At 33.8% G+C, this 21,302-nt stretch overlaps 1 protein-coding gene across 3 annotated transcripts in view; it reads right to left on the bottom strand.

Moving 5' to 3' along the window:
• Nucleotides 1-1,407: 1,407 nt before the first annotated feature.
• Nucleotides 1,408-21,302, bottom strand: part of LOC106130006 (trichohyalin) — a 58,294-nt gene continuing 38,399 nt past the window's right edge. For 2 of the 3 annotated variants that reach the window (XM_060950574.1, XM_060950573.1), the window contains 5 exons: nt 20,234-20,430; nt 19,037-19,218; nt 9,281-9,555; nt 8,443-8,670; nt 1,408-3,625 (listed from right to left, as the gene is read on the bottom strand). In XM_060950574.1, the coding sequence (XP_060806557.1) occupies nt 2,499-3,625; nt 8,443-8,670; nt 9,281-9,555; nt 19,037-19,218; nt 20,234-20,398 (1,977 nt within the window). In that variant the 5' untranslated portion in view covers nt 20,399-20,430 and the 3' untranslated portion in view covers nt 1,408-2,498. The remainder of the gene's footprint in view (nt 3,626-8,442; nt 8,671-9,280; nt 9,556-19,036; nt 19,219-20,233; nt 20,431-21,302) is intronic. The other variant, XM_060950576.1, reaches the window with a different exon arrangement.

Below are 21,302 nucleotides of genomic sequence, written 5' to 3'. Positions count from 1 at the left end.
CGAGTAAGTTTTATTATTTGTGACTTTTGACCTGCCTCTTCAACAGGCAGTACAACTTGTTAGAAATCGAGCCAATAAACTTCACTGAAAAAAGAGCCATAGGCGTGTTATAGAGGCATGGTAGGATTCGAACATTTGCATGAAGTAAACAGGAATAAACAACGTTCCATAATGAGCTATTTAATTGAACATGTAACAAATTATCTTCGTAACTGTTAAGTAAGCTCCGAAGCATTCGGAGAATGTAGGGCACCACCCAATATGCCAACATTGCGTCATTTCATACATAGTTGAACGATCTTAGCAGCTGTGTACAAGTGGTTGCATCATTTGTGGGACAAATTTTCACGTTATACCTTCCTATTTAGCCAAATGGTGACCCAAATGTGCCATTTTAGAATAAGACCAACCTATATCTTTCCCATGGATGCCGTAATAGGCGACTAAGGACTAAGAATAGGCTTATAAACTTGGAATTACTCTTGTGGGCGATGGGCTAGCAACTATTTGAACCTCAATTCCATCATAAAGCCAAATAGCTGCACTAGATTCTTCTAGAGAATTATGCCTTCTTTTGAGAACAAAATTTATTTTGGATCACCATACATATAGTCACATCTATATCCCTAGCGGAATCGACAGAGCCAACAGTCTTGAAAAGACTGAAAGGCCTCGTTCAGCTGTTTGGCTTAATTATAGAATTGAGATTCAAATAGTGACAGGTATATGATGGTAACAAAATTTGCTCATAAGAACATTATTGTGAGAATTTTTTATGATAAAGGAACGTTAAAAGTGGACCATATTGGAATAAAATTTTCTATGTTTAAAGACGTTTCTAAAGTGGCACATTATACATTAAGATTCTACAAAACTTGGCATAAAATGCAGACATTTCCAGATACGCTCTGTGATCCAAGAAATGTGGTTTAACATAGGAATGTTGACGGCTGATAGGATTTAAATAACACTCCCTACTTGGAATTCAGTGGGTTAATCGCATGACATCCGATGCGTTTCAATGTCCTTATAAATATAAGGTCAATTCAGTTTAAGAATCTACAAAAATAACAATTGTTTTTTATGGTATATACATGATAAGATATATGCAACAACGCTTGCGTAGCATATTATTAACATCCAGCATAATCCTGAGGGGGTACCTTTTCGGGAATGCTATCCTATCTATGTATTCAGAAAATAAGGGAACTATTCAGTTTGAGTAATCTATTAGTGACGGTTTTTCTCGTAATATTTTACAGACCAGGAGTTGTAAAAAGTAAGAAACCAAAAGAATTATATTATTGTATTGTAAATAAATAAGAACGGGACACAGATTCGACAATATATTTTGTTAAAAGATACCTACTACTTATGTTATGATGTTACGTTTCAAAAACAACAATATATTAAAAATATATTTATTTATAAAATAATCTCGATGTCATAACACATAAGTTACAAATATTTTTTGTATAATATGTAGTTTTAACAAAATTTATATGAACAAATTTAAATAGTTATGTATTTGGAAAAATGGAATAATAATGTCTTCATACATTGAAAATATGAAACAAGGCAGAAGGATTATTCGGTCATGAGCAAAGAAAACATTACCAAAGTACTGTATTCTTTTTGTTCTTTGAAAACCAGTTATAAATTGTAAAATAATATTCAAACATCTTCCTTCTAACATATTTTATTTAAAAGATAAATTATGCTTTAATATTTTATACATATAACTATTTCATCTAAACAATAACAAAATGCCAATTCTTTTAGATAAAGACTACACTAAAATTAGCAAATCTTAAGACTTTTATAATTTATGAAGTAAAATATGGCTTCTCTAAAGAATTGTTAATGTTAGTATACATCTTTGGTGCCAATAGAATTGACAATGGGTTTATTTAAGGTACTGCAGGAATATAATTTATATTTACAATATATAAAATTTGACTTCATAAGGTGTCCACAATTGAGTATTTATAAATACTATTATTTACTATCGGGTAGGCACTTAGAGCGATTCGAATGACTATATCTAAATACACGACTGTGTATATCTTGTTATTAATATTTAAAACTACTCATATACATAAATGTATGTGTCTATTTGTTCTTGAACAATAAAAAATATTTTACACATTTTTGATAAAACAAACTTAACATCAAGTCTTAAGGACTTACGAGTTTAAAAATAAAAATGGCCGAAAGTATGTTGTAATTGTCGTTATTCACTTTTATTATTTTTTAGTTTTCAGTACGTTCGTGCGAACAAAATTAACGAAAGTGCTCCATGTGAATTACCGACTATGGAAAGTTGAAACTCTATTTGTCTTATTGTAATCTCTAGCCCAAAACAATGCGTCCGCGCACATTCGGCATGACTTTCGTTATGAAAGGCACCATCCAACTTCATCGTTAAAACAATGGAGTAAAACTTTATCAGCACTAATTTCCATTAGCAAGGTTAAAAATCTATTATGGCATTCTTGTTAATACGGTCGCACCGTGCCCAGGCGACCTCTTGGTATTGGTTCTGCGTAGCTGTGGCGGAACTTCGCCGGTTGTCGTTCAGCTAGGTCGCGGTAGTTGGGGTAGTCTCTGTCATAATACCTATCTCTGTCTCCCTCTGCGTATGACTGGCGGTGATCTTCCAGGAGCCGGGAACGACTGAATGCCCTTTGCCTGTCCGTCCAGTCCCTTCTCCTCTCCTCAATTACAGGCTCGAAAACTTCATCTTCATCAATACGTCTGTCTAGCTCTCTTCTATCTCTGTATCTGTCGAACTCCTCTCCTCTCTGTGGCTTAGGCTCGATTCTATTCAAGTATTCCTCGGCACCGCATTCGAACCGCTTCATATTATCGTCACGTTTCCGGCCGACACGCGGAAGCCTCTCGATCTCCCTATGAGCGAGGTCCCTGTCCACGTCGCGTATCCTGTCGGTATCTTTGCGTCTCTCCGGCTCCCTGTGAGAACGCTCCAAATCCCGGTGGGAACGTTCGGGTTCTCTCCGAGAGCTGTGTTCTCTGTGACGCTCTGGTCGCTCTTCCCTCCTTTCTTCCTCTGGGGAAGAAGTCGAGCGACTATTCCGTTCTAACATACTCCTTCTTATAGCCATGTGCTGTTCCAACTCTCTATTAAACCTCTCCCTTTCGAGATTCATAAATTTCTCCTTCGCTACGTTAAACCGATCTTTGGGTGACGCTATCTCCGCTATCTTCAAGCTTCCTTCACTAGCTCCTCTTTGAAGTTTACCGAACCTGCGATCTTCGACCCTGTCAATGCTTCTATTGGACGGTTTGGCTTCTGTGATATATCTTCTCCTATAACTCGGAGCGTCGTCATTAAATTTGTCCGGTTTGTCTTTATTGATGCGTTCAAGAGACTCGTGGCGGAACCTACGGTCGAAAGAGGCTTGTTCTCTGTATGGTGCAAGTTGGTCACGATACTGGTCGCTGAAGTCATCGTTGTAAGCTGGTGTTTGGTCGTAGTTGTGAGGAGACAGAGCACGTCGGGCGGCCGGCGGGGAAGCGCGACGTGGGGAGACGGCGCGGCGCGGTGGAGACGCCTCGAATGCTTCGTGCATCATGTAGGCTGTACTTTCAGCCCATTCTTCCTCTGTAACGAAAAAATAAACACGTTCAATAACAGAAACATGACTAGCAAATCAATTGGTGGTATTCAGGTTAAGACAATTGTGGATAATCTAAGCATTTTTTGCTCCACTAGCCCAGTTCAACATCATAATTTTATGCACGGAGCTTCGCAAATGTTCCTTTCAACGTGACCTATTGTCGCTAAACAGCTCTTCACTATACGCGAGTAACGGGACGATCAGATCTTCGAAACACCTTTTTGCGGCAAACTTGTTTCTAAATTCAAATTGACACACAAAAGAACCTGTAGCTCCCACGTGCAGAGCGGAAATTTATCCACCGCCATCTTTAAAGCGCGCGCTTTTAATTGTATGGGATTTAGGTAACGCGGTGATACATGCGTCTTAATTTTATTGTTGTGCTGAGTTGGACTAGTTCTCTTTGCACACTGTAGCAATAAAGACATTGTTTTCACTACTTTCTTTTGTAAATATTTGGCCGAGAATCCGGAATTGCATTTTTCTCATGTGCACGGGGAAATCGATTTTTAAAGTTAATTTCTGTATATTAAATAAGATAATATGAACAAATAGGATCACTTGCCGGAAATAATATAGAATGTAACAAACACAATGGTCCTATAGCTACATATATATTAAATACTGTTGGCAAAAAATCATATAGCCACAATAATGATGTACCTAATGTAAAGACAATGGAAACATCGCGCCCTGCTAAGGACAAACAAAAGAATTAGACACTGTACAGTATATACACATGTGAAGGCCGAATTCATTTAGAAGATTTTCCAACAATCGCCTTTTTATTCCTTGGGAAAACTTTATACCAACCTATAGAGACCAGTCTTCGATTTTTTACATTATTACTGTTTTAATTAATGATTATTATGCAGATATATCATAGATAATCTTTAAGTGATTATAATCAATTAAAGATGATCTGATGATCGATAATTATCGATGTTATCCTGATTATAATAAGAGATCCTAGCTTGACGTCTCAAAAGGATATGCGTGCCAACGGTTTTTAACTGAACACTCTGAGGACCAGACAAAGTGAAAAGTGTCGGAAAGCGGACCCCAGACCTCGAGGCATTGTGGCGGAGGGTGCAACTGGGAACACGCAAAGATGAGAGAAAGAGAATACTTATGTGAGTAATCATTTAATTATTATTTACATTTGTGAAAGTTAAAATGTAAGTTCGCTTACCACTAAATACAATGGTATTTAAAAAATTTCCCTTATATTCACGTTATGGACAGTCATTAAAAAAATAAAATATAAAGGCAATTAGCAACTATAAAAAGAATATTTTTTTTAAAAGTTTGGTCTGCTAAATTACTATGTGGTCAGATTTCTAATAAAACATGTGTAAAGACCTGTTTTAAACGATTGGGTAATTCACTTTGATTACGTAACAAACACAATGATTAAAAACCTCAACTTTACATGTTTTTTACGATTTGGTTATTTATTTCTAATTAACACGAGTAATTTGTCAAAGTTATGGAACGAAGGGTGCGGTTTAAAACATGCTGTCTATTGAATACTCGGTATGAAGGTGAACTAATGATCTTGAGCTACATGAGAGCAGTCGAAGAAAAATGTGACTATTGATGGTGTGACCTTATAATACTTATTAACATTGTAGTGTGGTGTGGTTAAGGTTTTCTTTGTCCCTTTGAGATTTTTGATATTATTTTATATATTATGTGCAAATAAAGAACACAGGAAATAATTGTTTTATCGATAATTACAAGATGTGACTGTGGTATTAAATACCTGTTCGTGTATATAATTCGAAACAAGCTTTTTATGAGCTAGTTGCAATTCATATCAAGGTTTATCAAAAATATAGCTAGTTCTGTGTGATAAAAGTACCTATTCAAAACGTTATTGATAAGAATTATTCAAAGATTCTTCTTCCTGATTTCAATGATTGGAAGTAATAATTATACGTATAGCGTATATATTAACAGTACATAATTTTATCTTACGACAGGAACAAGCCGTACATAGTTCCTCTTAGTTTTTCCAGAATAAACTCCCATCATTCATCGTGTGTATAACTTAATTACAGATTAATAACAGCGTTTGAACATTGAATATTTTTTAGTCACGAAGTGATACGCTTCGTTTGAAACCGTTTTCAAATTAGATAGCTGAATGTAATTCATCATAATCAAAACGCGTGTGAACCTTTTTCTTTGAAGGTTTAATTCTTATTGCTTTTCTGTGTGTCATCCTAGTTTAACCCTGCTCTGCTAGAAGTTTGGGGTTAATTATCCGAAATTTTTATTTTCACTTTGTCTTTTCTTGGATATCCTCAATATGCAAATACATTGGCTCGCATATCATCTTTAGCGACTTCACACAAGGATTTATCCTTTCGAGATTGGTGAATATAGTAATGCAACTGTAGTGTGACCTTCCTGATGTTGACCAAAGGGAATCCAGAGCAGACTTTGTGTCTAATATTTAAATCAATATCCGTCCATTAGTTTCGGAACTTAGCATGACGACACGATAATTCAATATTATTCATATTTAATTCATTATTTAATTCTACTAACATTGTATACGTAATTCATACTGTTGCCTAGATATAAAGGATTTTCTCAGTGTTATTCTCTCCGAAAGTGCATTGACGAGTATATTAAAACTTAATTAAATAAATAGTATTTGAACTTCCTAAAAAATCTTAATGACACATCGACACTGAACGACCATACCATTCCAATTTGTATCTGATACAAGAACTAAGTTTTTGTTGTGAGTCGTGAACTCATCTTGTAACCGATTCATAACTCATATTTAAATAGCAAAAACAAGTCCTAAAAATATAATGATGATATCAACAGTCGTATTCCTGTGCAGGAAATAGGAAAAACTGAATTTGAATAGTCACGATCTGCTATTTACTGCTGATGGTTACACATTAGTTACTCATTGAAATTATATCATCATCATCATCATAAATATATTTACTTAAATGCGGGATAAATCACATAGGATTTAGCTGGCCTCAAAGGTAGTTCGAGACTTGTGTTTTATTTGCTAAATCAACAATACTAATAATATATAAAATACATCAAAGACCCAGGCCTATCTGAGAATCATTTTACATCATGACCAGACCCTGAGTCGAACCGGGAACCGGGAGTTCAGAGATAAGAACAATCACTTCGCCAATCAGGCCGTTACATTTTTTCTGTCATAATACACTTACAATCTTTATCCCTTTTGAGGTAGATATAGCCAACAATATTGAAAAGTCTGAAAAGCTGCGTTCAGCTGTATGGCTTTATGATGGAATTGAGATCCAAATAGTGACGTTGCTAGCCTCCTATTTAAAATATGAAATCAAAAGAGTCTCAAAATGAAAATAAAATGGATTTAATTAGCTATATTTAGCAACAGTAGTTAACCAAAGTAAGAGATTAACCCATTCGCAACAAAAACAATGGGTTTTGCGCAAGTGTATCTTGGAGTAATGACTGCAATTCGACTAAACCTCGAGGCTTCAACCACGGAATAATGAATGAATGGAAGTATAATTCTTAAAATTATCAACACAACACATGTTGTAACAATAGTAACTAATACTTAGGAAGAGTGAAAAAATATTAGAGGCAAGTCCTGAAACTTTTTTAAATATAAAAAATCCTAGCAATTAGTAATTTTATGCGTTCAATGTTCTTTCGATTCAAATTCTCTATCCCGTATCACTTAAAATCTAAGTATTTTTTTAAGACTTAGTACCTATAAAAAAAACAACTCAAAAATAGGTACTTCTGTGATCTTATATTTTTCTAACGTTACAAAAACTCAAGACGATCAACGAGTTGAATAGTGCCGCATGACTTCAAATCAAGTTAACGAAAAATAAATGGATACTTTAAAGTGAAAATTTACGGCAGTTTTCTATGAATATTAAATGAAGTTATGTATCTTTGATAATAGCTTGCATGATAACTATCTATTAATTTGGTTACTCTCAAAAATAACTTTCTTTTTCGTCCATATTAAACTATATGACTCGATTAAACCTACAGATTGCTTGATAACTATAATTTAAACTAAGGTGCGGCATACACAGCTCTGTTGCACAATATTCTTATCACAATCATTTTTCCTAAGCACGTTATTTGTAGTAACTGATATTTGACCACAGACTTTTTATATGGCCACATTATGGTACATGTAATGTGCTAAGTTATAAAATTATTATTGTATTAAGTCTCAATAGAATAACATGTTTCCTTATAGGTACACACTACAAGAAATTATTATAACCAGAACTGTAGGTTCTTCAAAATTAATATTAATATTTTTTTTTAAACGATGTTTATAAATGTCTTAATTCTCAAGGTTATCCAACATGTGAAAATTACCTACGATGTTTAATTCAAGTTATGATAGACTTGACAAATTCCGATTTTAGGTATTTAAAATGTAAAACAATAAAAACTTTAAACAATGACTTGCCGCTATTTATTTAATTATCTAGTATCCTTTATTGTTTGCCGGTTGACTGGAAGAGATCCCTTCATGGGATAAGTCCGCCATTGCAAGATTTGTTTCTTTTATATATGTAACTACCTATGTATTATTTTCTTGTTACTGTGTAAAATTAGCTTTTAATATATAGATTCATTTGTTTATGAATTATGAGATGAAAAGGGATAATTTCGATATTTATATCTGCAATGAAAATGGCTTTTAGAAAATCGAACAGCTATGCCTTGGTTTTTCTTAAAAAATCATTCTTATTATGAATTATCATAAAATATGTATGAATACTATATAAAATCTTACCGCTTGTACTGTGATTATCGTGTTGTCTCGCGTACTCATTCCTCTCGGGCGAGGGTGCCAAGTCGCTGCCTATCCCCGAGCTACCTCCTGAGGACTCCAGCTTGCGTCGAGCGTTCACCCCCACGATGTTTTGGTTGAGGCACCTTCGAGTGTCAATGTTGTTCAGGTTGCCTTTCTGTCGGTGCACCGTGTCGTAGTCCCGAGGGGGAAGAAGAATGGGACTCTTACCTGTAATTGTTTGGTGGGGTTAATGCGTGAAGATAAGAAAGGGATAGTTTTGTAGCGGGAAGCGGGAGCGATTGGTTAGTTTAGTCACGATTTGTATTTTGTTAGTTTTAGTGACTTAGTAATTTTAGTCACGTTATGTTTTTTGTTTTTATAAGTGATAAGTTTTTTTTTGTAATTCCAGCAGTCTGCATGTGTTCTATGTGTAAAACTTTTTAGTTTATTCTATGTCGATAACGGACTTCTATCTTTTTACTAATAGTTACCTAGTTGGCCATGTGAGTATGTGAGGTAAGTATGTAATAAACTAAATTGTATATATGTTTTGATACATAATAATTTAGTAACAATATACATATAGTTATAAATACGAGTACTGCATTAGACATTAGACATTATAAATACAAATAGATACGAATTGAGCATATAAAATATCTCTTATATCAGATATCAATGCAGTAAATTGTCAAAAACTAATTTAAAGTAATAAAATTTCAATATATGCGTAAACGAGTATATTACTTACAAATACATACCCATACCAGACATTAATGTGCACAAATACTTATTGCGTGCAAGCAGTCTACCTACGAAAATCGAAAATACCACTGACCTATTCCCTTTTTACCTGTAGACAATTTCTGCTTTAGTTCAGCCGCTAAGCTGTCATACAAATTTGCGACGCATCGTTCTTCGTTGCTTCCTGAATCTGATTCCCGGGAGACTTCGCTGCCGAGGGAAGAATCTGGGGGCTTCTTGGTGGTAGGCAGAGCACCTCTCATTTGGAGTTTTCTCTCTATGTCGGCGAACTTCTTCTGGTTCTCTGGGCGGTCGATCAGGGCTTGTAAGTGGGTGTAGAGCATTTCCGCCGTATGGTCAGAGTCGCATCTGTTGACAAAAGATTTCGTTAGTAAAGTTTTTTTGCACCTACGTAAAATACATAAGTCATTTATTAATGTGAAGAAAAATTTTGACAAAAAAATGTAACTGAATTGTAAAACGATTAAAAATATATACTTAAATTGTCGTTAAGTGCTGAACTTACATATGGCATTTTATTGTACAATAAAATTTTGTTATTATAAATAATTAACATTCTCATCTAAAGGTCAAATTTTAACCAACATACTTTTATTGAAAAGGTCATGTCTATTTGCTTCCCAAAACAGTTCCAAGTCCAAATTATACAAAGTCAATATAAAAAGAAAAAAATATTTACGGCTATAAAAATAAAACAAAAAAACATTATCACTAAAAACGTCATCGATAAAAAAACAACAATTTATTTCCAAATAACATTAGGAAAACTTGTCATTCAATGTCGCGCGTGTTGTGCCATTACGTTTCGGAACTTATCGACATATCGATACCTATTACTAAATAGAGTATTGTTACTGTGACAAGGCACGTATAGCGCGATACCAAGTACGTACTGGTTCTGCATTGTTACCTAATGTCAAAGTTGAACGATTATTGACACGACCTCGTCTGTCACTTCAAATTAAAGTACACTTATCTAGCTATGGGATGTGGTATGTACACGTACCACAATATTACTAAATAGAGATAACCTTTGTTCTTATGCAAATAGTAATTTATGGAATCACATGATCGTCATTAAGGTACTTTTAACAAATTGATGCTTAAAAGTTGAAATACATTGGATAAGAACCAGGTGACTACAACACATAGGTATATCAATCAATTGGCTTTTATATTGCACTATTTCCAATGTCATGTACCTATAAACAGTTTCAAATATTAATGAAATATTATTTCTTGACATGCAATAGAACAAAACTAATTTAAACACCGCGACATTAATCGAATGGTCGACCACACCGGATTTCTAATTGCATATTTTAGATTAATTGGTTACTCACAAAATATTTTATATTTGTTTACAAGGCTTAGAATAAATAGGCTCTTATTTTCAGAGGAAAACCCATGTACAAACAACTTAATGGTGAAATGATATCTCGGCTTATAAAAGTATATGTTTTAGTATCGATATTTTATAATAATATAACATAAACTTGATATTTAATTGTATAATTATAAGTTTTACTATTGTAACCCAACAAAATAATTTACTTCAAACATTTAATGCTACAATTTTTTACGTTCCCTTAAAATGAAAATATCCCTAATTTCGGTTGCCGCGGGTATTTCATAAAATCCTCTCGTTGGCACCCCGAGACAACGTCTAGTGCGAACAGTTTGGGCTGAGCGTCAATACTGAGCGTCAATATCAGTCAGTCAATCGATTAATTTTCCTCCTTTATGTACAGGTTTTATTCAAAAACTTTAAATTGTTAAATTATAACACATTATACTGTTTTATCGAAAACATATTGCCATCTCTACGATCCTAAATTCAAGCGACATCTGACGGACGTGATGCAATTCCTAAGGACCGTTCACACATGGGCGGATCAGATGATTACCATAAAATGTTATTAACATACTCTTACGCAACTAACGCGTTGGAAATAACACTACATATGTACATACTCGTGTTTATTGTTTGTTATTGTTATTTTAATACTCGCTCTAGATATCGTGAGCCTGTTCTTATATTTCTTAATATTTAACGATGTTAAAGGTGTAAGTTGGAACACCCACGTTTTTTACAATTAGGTTACGTACTAGTTAGTAGCATTACAAAACTATTTACTTTTAAACTTACACTTTATCATATTACAGTAATAGAAAAATAGAACTGTATACAGTCAGGTCAAATTGAATGTCATTGGAACTAAAATCTGTAGGGATCGTAGCAAGACGAAAGATAAATGTACCTCTGCCTACCCCTCTGAAAAGGTGAGATATTATGTTTTGCATTATACATTGTCATTTCCACATAAAATCATGTCATTTTCCTAGAAACGCATACAGGGATTTTTTTTATCATCGTTGGGTGGTTTGGCCCAAATCCATCAAAATCGTAATATTGTTCTAATCCATGACTTTTCAGTCATTGATAATTATCGGTCGATCATTATCGCAGTTATTATTCAATAATGAATGGCGTGTATTACGATAAACTTACATGTTGCTATCATCTAGAATCAGTAACGTAATCAATGCTTTTAACAACAGCGTTAAATTTGATTTGAAACTATTTGAATCACAATTCTATCATTAAGCCAAATAGCTGAACGTGGCCATTCAGTCTTTTCAAGACTGTTGGCTCTGTCTACCCCGCAAGGGATATAGACGTGACCATGTGTATGTATGTATGTATGTAAATTAGATTACACTTTGTGGTTTAAATCATTAAGTATTTCAGTGTGTAAGGGCAAGCTTTTAACTTCCAAATAGAGTAGTATTATACATACATATAATCACATCTTTATCCTTAATGGGGTAGACAGACCCAACAGTCTCGAAGAGACTAAAAAGATACTTTCAGCTATATATGACTCAATGGTGGAATTGAAATTCATTATTATGACAGTTTGCTAGCCCATTGCCTAAAAGATATATCCCATTTTTATTATCCTATTCCTTAATTTGAAAACCGAGGCTCAATCTGGGTTTTAATATAAGTATTATTACTTTATTGTTTCCTATGAGCCACTCCCATGAACTTGCCTTAAACAATTAAGTTGTAAGGTCAGTAAGATTGCGAAATTTAGAACTAAACGTGCACCTATAGTAGCAATATTGATACAACACGAGACGTGACAAGAACAACATTCTTCAATGTCAAATAACATGAATTACCGCGGCCGCTACGAGAAAATTGCCCTTACCATTTATTTATGTGTGTCGTGTTTCGAGCACGTGTCACAAGTGCTGGAATTACCTATCAGTTACTTGCTGTTGCTCGCAACTCCACCCGTCTTTCTTATTCTTATATTTAATAGCTTTCTCTCGTCGGTGGAGTTAGCGGAGCGACCCGTGTTAGATCAAAATTCCCATTTTGTTGATGTTAGATGTTATTATATTAACGTGTTTCATAAAAATCCGTTCACCTGGTTAAGCCGTTAAAGTGTTACTTTCGCATTATAATTTTCTTCTTTCTAGGATTTAGTCTCGGTTATATCTTCAACCTCCTTGGAGAGTAACCCGAGTGGACCTTTGACCATGAGCCTGGATTGGTTAGATCAGGTTTTTACACCAAGTCACTCCAAAAGTACCAACTGCCTAATCTAGACCATACCTATTGGACCATGGTTAAGTTTCGTATTTAAGATATTAAATATGATTATGGCAGTATGAAGCGTTTATAGAAGAGGAAGGTCTATTTTCATGATAGAATTTTCAATTTAGGGTATGTTCAGCTTGACTTTTTACCAGGACGTTTCTAATATGACAAACCATGTTCGTGTACCAATGAGCGTCTAGGATGTGCTAAAATGCTTATTCAAGAAGAGTCAGGTCATAGTAATGGAATGCTGACATTTTAAAGTCAAGGTTATGACGATCGTCGTGACACGATCATGTCTAGAAGTCTCGAAGATCGCAATAAAAAAATGAGATAAAAAAGGTTTTAGGAACAAGGATTTGGTTTAGGCTAAAAAGCTAAAAAATGGAAATCAGATAAGTTGTAAAAAAGTCATCTCATTTCTTTATTTTCGTAGAAAGACAAATGAAATTTAGCATCTGCAATAAAAAAAATTTATCGCTGATAATATTATATTATAATCATTTAATTATCGCATTTCTCGTACGATAAAAAGCAACATTATTATGATTTAAAAGGTTAAAATTATTGAGTACTTCCGAAGACAATGCAACTAAAAAGACCAACATATTTAACATTTTCACTTCATGGTTTGTTAGCGGCCCATTCAACTGATTCCAGCACCCAAACGTATTTCATTGTTACCGCATTTTTATACCGACAGGTGACACTATGGCTACCAGTGAAAGTTTGCGGTTTTTAACTATTAATCATATAATTTGAATTCTTAGAAGAAGTAACAAATAAACCACTCCCTGTTATTTATAGTAACAATAAATCTTTCCCAGTCAAAACAGCACATTCAAAACTCCTTTGACAGTAGTACTTTTTATGATAGAAAGACAGTGATACTTTTTATAATAGAAATCGGAATATTTTCCTATTATTCAGATTTCTGTTTTCAATATGCTGTAAAAAGATGTGGAAAAGATGGTTTATATCAACCAGATAGAGAATAAAATGCATGAAAAAAGTAACATGCACTAGTTTGCAATGAAGTGAAGAAGGATCCTATTCTGTTCTGCAATATAACGATAATCTGCCCTCATCAAATATAAGTGTAGTCATAAATTATTTATTTCTTTTGACTTGATTATATGAAATATGGTTAAAAAAACTTAAAGGTATATGGAGAATAGAATATTTCAAAAACTCCACATACACACATACAGGCTTTTAGGAGTTTTTGGAATATTCTATTCTCATAAAAATAATACTTTTAACTATCTATAGGTATATGAATTAAAGATTTCAAAGTTACCTTCGTCTTGCTAATTGGCTGAATTACATATAAGCATAAATATTTGAACATTTTTCGACAGTCTCTTTTCATAAAATATGACTCATAGAGAAATATGTTTTATGCCTTTGTTGAAACGGGGGTCAAACTGCTCACCTTTGCGCTAGTAAACGAAGAAAAGCGAATTCATAAACTTTAGAAAGTATATCCTCGATTCGGAGTCAATGAATGTAGATTTTTTACGAAGAAATAAACACTATCTCTTCTGTATAGAATGGTATCTGAATTATTTTTTGGTATCTGTAGCTAAGTTTCAATAATCTGGGCATTAGGTGTGCCTAAGTGATCTGTTTGCTGAAACAAAATCATTCCCCTTGTCCCACCATGGGACAACTCAATGGGATTAGTGAGATAGACCGGGGCTACAGGCTTAATAATATAAAAAAAACTAGTCATAATACTAAAGTTCAGTCTTTAAAAACTGTTGGCTCTGTCTAGCCCGTAGGCAAGAGAAAAATAAATACGTTGATAATAAATACGTCTAATTACATTTAGGTATTGAAGAAATGAAAACAGATGCCGCAACAGAAAATTTAAGTATCCTTCTCTTATATTAAAGCTTTACTTGATTTTTAATAGTTTAGTTTATAATAAGACCTTAACAACTTATATCCTCAATCAAGATTTATTAAGATTCAAACATAAATTCAGGCAAAATGTTTGAATAAGAGGCTAAACGACCATACATAGTATAATTACATAGTTATTCTAGAATTCAGATTGCCGGCCGGTTCCGAGTTAATCAAAGTATCAGGTTTCCTTAAATGGGCAGGTCCTATCATAAACTTGCGAAGGGAGATGGCTACTGCCTCGGAACATAAAATAAGTAAATACAGAACTATAGATACCTACTGTTATTTGTTAGTAATATATAGGGGTTTGAAGACGCATCGTATCGTCGATCATATCATAGTAAACAGATTTTTATAAATATAAATGTTTGAAATATCCGAAGGGTTAATAAGATCTGTTATATAAATTTAAGACCTTGTTGTACTCATATTGTGCAAATAAAATGTTTTATTTGATTTTTATTATGTGACCTTTCGAAAAGTACCTAAAATATTCGCGTCCTGATTTAGAAATTTGGATATTTCTTATTTCAGCAGTTATAATTTAGACTTTGTTAAACATTCCTGTGATTAGATTGTCTTGTTTTATTTTTTTATAAACACAAAGTCAGTTTCTTCATATCAATTAATCTGTCTTCCTTCCTTCCTTCTTTTTCTTGAAATCTCTTTTGTCGCTACTTATTTAAATCACGCATGTTTATCATCAATATTAAAAATAATTGATATTTTGTTATAAGTGCGAATATGATCCACGTAAACTATAACTAAAGTGTCAATTCTGTTTTCTCAATATTTAACGATCGGGATTCTAGTTTCATTCCGGATTAAAGCCTCTAACTGCCGTGCTGGTTCCCTTAGTCTTTTTCTGGCCATTAAACCTGGAACTAGTAGCAATTTCATTTGCAATCTCGAACTTAACGGCTGGTTAATATTCCACACTCACATGCTATGCAGTGCAATATATAACACAAATTATGCCATCAGCTCCATCCGCATTTCATCTCGGCTAATTACTATTCCCGTGCAAATTCTCACATTAATGTATAACTTATTTAGCCCTTAAGGGGCAGACAGACGTATTATGTACAGTACATACATAAAATTACTCCTTTTTGGGGAGGGGTAGCCAGAGACTACATCTTTCCAATTGCCACGAAAGAAAAGTCACAAAAAATTAAGATTTACTCGGATTGAAAAAAGGAATTTTACTTTTAGAGAATCTTTGCTTAAAACTAAACAATTATTTTAATTATAATTGATCATTTAATTAATCAAATAGTTTAGTTTTACCTTTACTTAATTTAACATTTTAAATCCATTAAAATATACCAAATAATAAAAAATCATAACTACCTAGTATAAAAAATATATTAAATGATCGATTTAAAGATTTTGGCTACAGATAAATGTCACCACCGCCACTCCCACAGGCCTTGTCACAGATACTGAGTGTGTCAGAAGTAGGCGCTGCCTGCTTGTGGCGTCGGATGCACGTTGCAAAGGTAGCCTGAAATGCTATCCTAGGGTTACCTATCATTGATGGACGAGCAGAAACAAAAATAGTGATATAATACTTACTTTTAGGGGCCTGATGTTATATGTATCACAAAATTGATGAAAAAAGCTAAATACATCAATAATTAATTTGATTAACCGTTTAGTTTCCGGCGGCAGTGCTGTGTATTTCCCGGCACTTTAGAATAGAACTACTCAATATCTTTCACGTGGATGTCATATAAAGCGACTAAGGGATAAGCTTATAAACTTGGGGTTCCTCTTATAGGCGATGGGCTAGCAACCTATCACAATTTGAATCTTAATTCCACCATGAAGCCATGCAACTGTACTGCTGTTGGCTCGGCACAGGATATAGACGTGACTATATATGTATATAACTATGAATAATTTAATCTGGGAGGAGGCAGAGCTATTCAATAATTACGACTGTACATTAGTGTCACTCTTCATAGGTCTGCGAATTATAGCAAAAGATACAGCCTCTTCTAAGTCTTTCAAAAACTCATCGATAAAATAAAAAAAAGGATATACTAACTAATATAGTTGAGTAAGTTCCGTTTCTAATAGTGCTTAGATATTTAATATAAATCGTGCTTAAGTGAATTTGCATGAAGCAATAGGTATGGGTTCCTAATATTTGTAAACCAAATTACCATTCACTAAAATTACTATAAATTAATGTCACCATCGTGTATACAATCTGCGAACACAAAGTAACGAGACTACGGAAGCGATATTGGATGGAATTCGACAAATATAGTAATGTGAGCGAAAATTAGGAGATTGATGCTCTTGCGTTTTACTCAAAAATGAACAAATTGATCGCATAAATCTATAAACTAGCACAAATGCCAGAATTTAAAAATTTCGACTGTGTATCTACGTATACATCTACGTTATTAGCACATAATACTTTTGAAAACATTTTACCAATGATTATGGACTGAACTATATTAGAATCAGAGGTTCATTCGTGTTATATTTCTGAAAGTTCTTTATTTTATACTTAATGCAAATTATTGCAACATGCAAGGATGCATCTTCGCAAGCATCTTACGGTTACGACAGCCTGTTCAAAGGTGTACCTTAGCCCTTTTTTTATCTTATAAAACTACACATTATAAGCCAAATGTGGCCAATGTACCGTAAAATTTGGCCTTTCAGTCTTTTTGAGACTGTTGGCTCAGACTACACCGTTAGTAATAAAGATGAATGAATGTATGTAAAATAACACATAATGGTTATGTGGTGGATTCATTTTACAAGTTAATTTTTACGGTTTATTGACTCGGCATTTAAATTGAAGTTGTTAAACAAAGAACAGACCTATGACATTAATTTAACCCAGAAATTTAATTTTTGCAAATCATGTTTGTTCGTGTAGAATCTGGTACGAGTAATGGTTGTTCGATTGAGATTAAAATTGAGGAACAACTAAACTTCCCAAATTTTATTAGACATGAACTAAATATTTCTCCGTTCCAAAAATATTTTCTTTGCATACATACAACAACTGTGTACCATATTATATCTTTCATAAGTATAGAATATGTGAATAACCGAATAAATTTACCGTTTGAAGATCGCATTTTCAATTAAAGTTCAAATAACAAGCTAAATAAGCTCAACTCACTTGTTAAACTGGCACACATTTAGGTGTATTAGCATACAGGATACCTTATTTTGTTAGTGGTATTTTTTGCAAAATGAGGTAAGCTGAAGACCGGTTCGTTTTATAGTAAACGTTGTTAATTTGTGTTAATCGCTGATTGGAATGTTTTAATCCGCAATTCGTGTAGATGTGTTCGTCCGAATAGTTTGTGCTTAAATTTAAAACCAATTTAACAAACGTTTTAAGTTTGATAGATTATAGTGAAGGGCAATAAATAGGTATATAAGGTGAACCTCTTGAATTTTTTTTTTCTACATTTATAATAATCGGGTTAAGTCCGCCCTTGTATATATACTACTTTATCCAATTACCTTTTTAATTTTTTAAATCAAACAAACAATAATTATCTTAGTAATGAACATAATTTATAAACACGTACTAATTACTTACTACTAAGTCGTAAGGAAAAAGTATGGTGCGTAATTATCTTTCGTAGATTAGTTAATATATAGTACCTTCGTCTCATTTTTATAGAAACATTACAATAGACCAATTTATTGAAAAGCTATCTGTCTATAAGTCGGGTGATAAACTAAGTATCAGTCACATCTCTACCTTGACCCAGTTTGCAGAAGTCTTCGGGTTTACCGTTGCTAGGAGGCGCATTCCGTTTAGTCGAATGTCAAGTAGAGTTCTATACACACTGTGAAGACATTTGAACAATCAATCGGCTCATAAGTTGACCTTTTCGCCGTGCACGTTTACACGCTAAAACCGAGGTGAAGTATAAGCACGAGGGTCGCGAAACCGCAACCATTTCTGATTTACTTATATTTTGTTAGTGTATTGCTTAGATAATAATTTTGGTAGTTAAAAATGGCGTAATAAACACTAAGGACATTCTACTTGTAAAATTTTATTCTGACCGCAATAAAGGGAAGATCTACCTCTTAGACTGGGCATAACGGCTGGGGAACCACGGCTCCGACGATACAGTGTCGGATTAACATCCGAATGATATATATAGAAGAAAATTTGCTTTGGAATCTTCCCTATTTTAGCCAAGTAAATAGCGGCGTAGATATGTCGCCACAGTTTCTTCCTCAATTATGACAATTTGACCAAATAAGTTAATGGCTTATAATGAAAAGGTATAGTAAGTAGTAAGCACCAACCTGTAAGCATGTACATGTACCGGACACCCTGTCACCGGATTGTACAGCAAAAGTACACACGCCACCACATCAGCCTGAACCACTGCGCTTGTGATGCTGCCATGGGGAATGAAGTGCTTGATGGTCTGCTGTTTGCCTTTTGCCGTCACATTCTGGATTATCTTCAAACCTTTGTGTGACACCTGTAAGAAAATGCGTGGTTTATTTTACAACTTATTGGTTTTTGCAGACATTATCTCAGCATCGTCGTGTTGGAGAGCCTATAACCACGATATATTGTTGTTGGCAGGACAGATAAAATTACACCGATTGACTAAGAACAGTATTATGAATCTCTCTCTATAGCGAATTCCGGTTTTAATTTTGAGCTGTAGAAAAATTTCATGAGAATCCTGCACATCTGTAAAGTTTGTACACTTGGTGTAAAAACCTGATTTACAAACTCAAATAACTTTACTGCAGACCCCGGCCTCTTCTCCTGGGATGATGAAACAACGGGGACTAACGCCATGATGCAAAAGCACATAATTATTTAAAAGATAATGATCACACTATTACCATTTGTAATCAAAATTCTAGCAATTTCCGCTCTTGTCATAAGTGAAATAATTAAATTATCGCACAGAGCGGAAGCAGCCATTGCGTGGAGTTATGTAAGTTTGTGTTTAGAGAACCAATAAATCAGTTAGAAGATCATAAATTACTTTCACCGCTCCCATCATATTTTAGTAAGTCTGTGGTAAAACAATTAGTGTCTCGTGATAGTTATTTACTGTACATAAAGTTTACTTCTCCGAATAAATAGCTTTTGTTATATTATTTGTATTGTGTATATAATACACAAAGAATATACAAAAGTTTACAAACAAACAAAAAAAAATCGTACGGATTTGGTGAATATACATATATTTTATTTTGTAAAATTAAACTGTTTTTAAGATAAAACAAAGAGCCAAACCAATTTTTGAATGAATACCGCAAAGATACCTATTTACTGATCATGTATTATTGTAATTAATGTAGTTGGAAGTTTTACGTAGTTATACGGTTTGCGTAGAATTTGTTGTGGTCATATTTTTGAAAATAACCGACAATTTAATATTCATACCATTACTAATATTAATAATTAGTAGATTTTTCAAAATAGCGTCCATCTTTTAGAATAAAGCCAAATAGCAAGAGATTCGGGTATCTTACCTGTAATGTTACTTTAAAAGGCTCCAAGTCCCTCGCTCTCTCCTCCAAGATCCTGATGGCCGGGAGAGCGAACTCCTCCCCCCTCAGCCCCCGGGACTCCTGCGCACCCAGGAACCACACGTAGTACGAGGCTTTCTTAATGTCTTTCTTTAGTCGTAACGCCATTTTGATGAACACTTTATGTCATTGTTGAATATCTGAAACAAAATACTTTTAATTAATAAAGCAGTAAATTTTGAAGGCATAGTAGGACTCAGGATTGTTCATGATGTTAATTTCAGAACGTAAATTTTTTAAGAAAGGACTTTCCGTAAATTTTCACGGGAACAAAGCCTCAAGAAGAAATGTAAGTACCTTATAGTTCAATCAATATAAAACTTTTGTAACTTAAAAGATTTTTTAGAACAATTAATCTTTTGAATTCATCATCGTATTTTCTTTCCTATAGCGATCTCTTTAAAAAACAATCAAGTAATACCTATTAAGTAACGTGTACTCAAAATAAATGCTTTGTAACCATAGCGTAGTCATGAGACATGTAATATGCATGTCGAAATAAGGGCAGTGGACAGTCCTTTGTCTACACGAAAATATCTCACGTCTTACGGCGCATTCACAAACCTTGAATAGATTTAATTGTTTGACATATATCTGTGCTAATATATAATATAATATAATTTGCCCCATTTCGACATTCACCTTGATACAGTGTGAAGAGGCATTGTTATGACAAAACAGTAATATTTTGTATTTAAATTTATATACGGTTTACGTGTACCGTGATCATTATAAAAGCGAAGTAACCAATAATAAGTTCCCACGCGAGTTGGTAAAAACTGCTACATTGATTAGATCTTTTCGTATCTTTATACTTTTTAACATTGTCTGTTTTTTTGATTGCAATACTCTTTTATGAACAGTCAAAGGCTAGGTTCTCAAGAGATTTAATTAGGTAGATGTACATATAGTATGTTGCACTGTTTGGTTCCCCGCACTTAAGAATAGGAGCATTCCACCCGTTTTCCCTTAAAGGGGAAAACTTTTCCTTTAAGTGCAACAACCGTGATTC

Source organism: Amyelois transitella, chromosome 22 (assembly GCF_032362555.1).
Source record: "Amyelois transitella isolate CPQ chromosome 22, ilAmyTran1.1, whole genome shotgun sequence".
Taxonomy (NCBI): domain Eukaryota; kingdom Metazoa; phylum Arthropoda; class Insecta; order Lepidoptera; family Pyralidae; genus Amyelois; species Amyelois transitella.
Note: the sequence above shows the minus strand (reverse complement) of the source record. Positions and strands in the feature narration are given on the sequence as shown.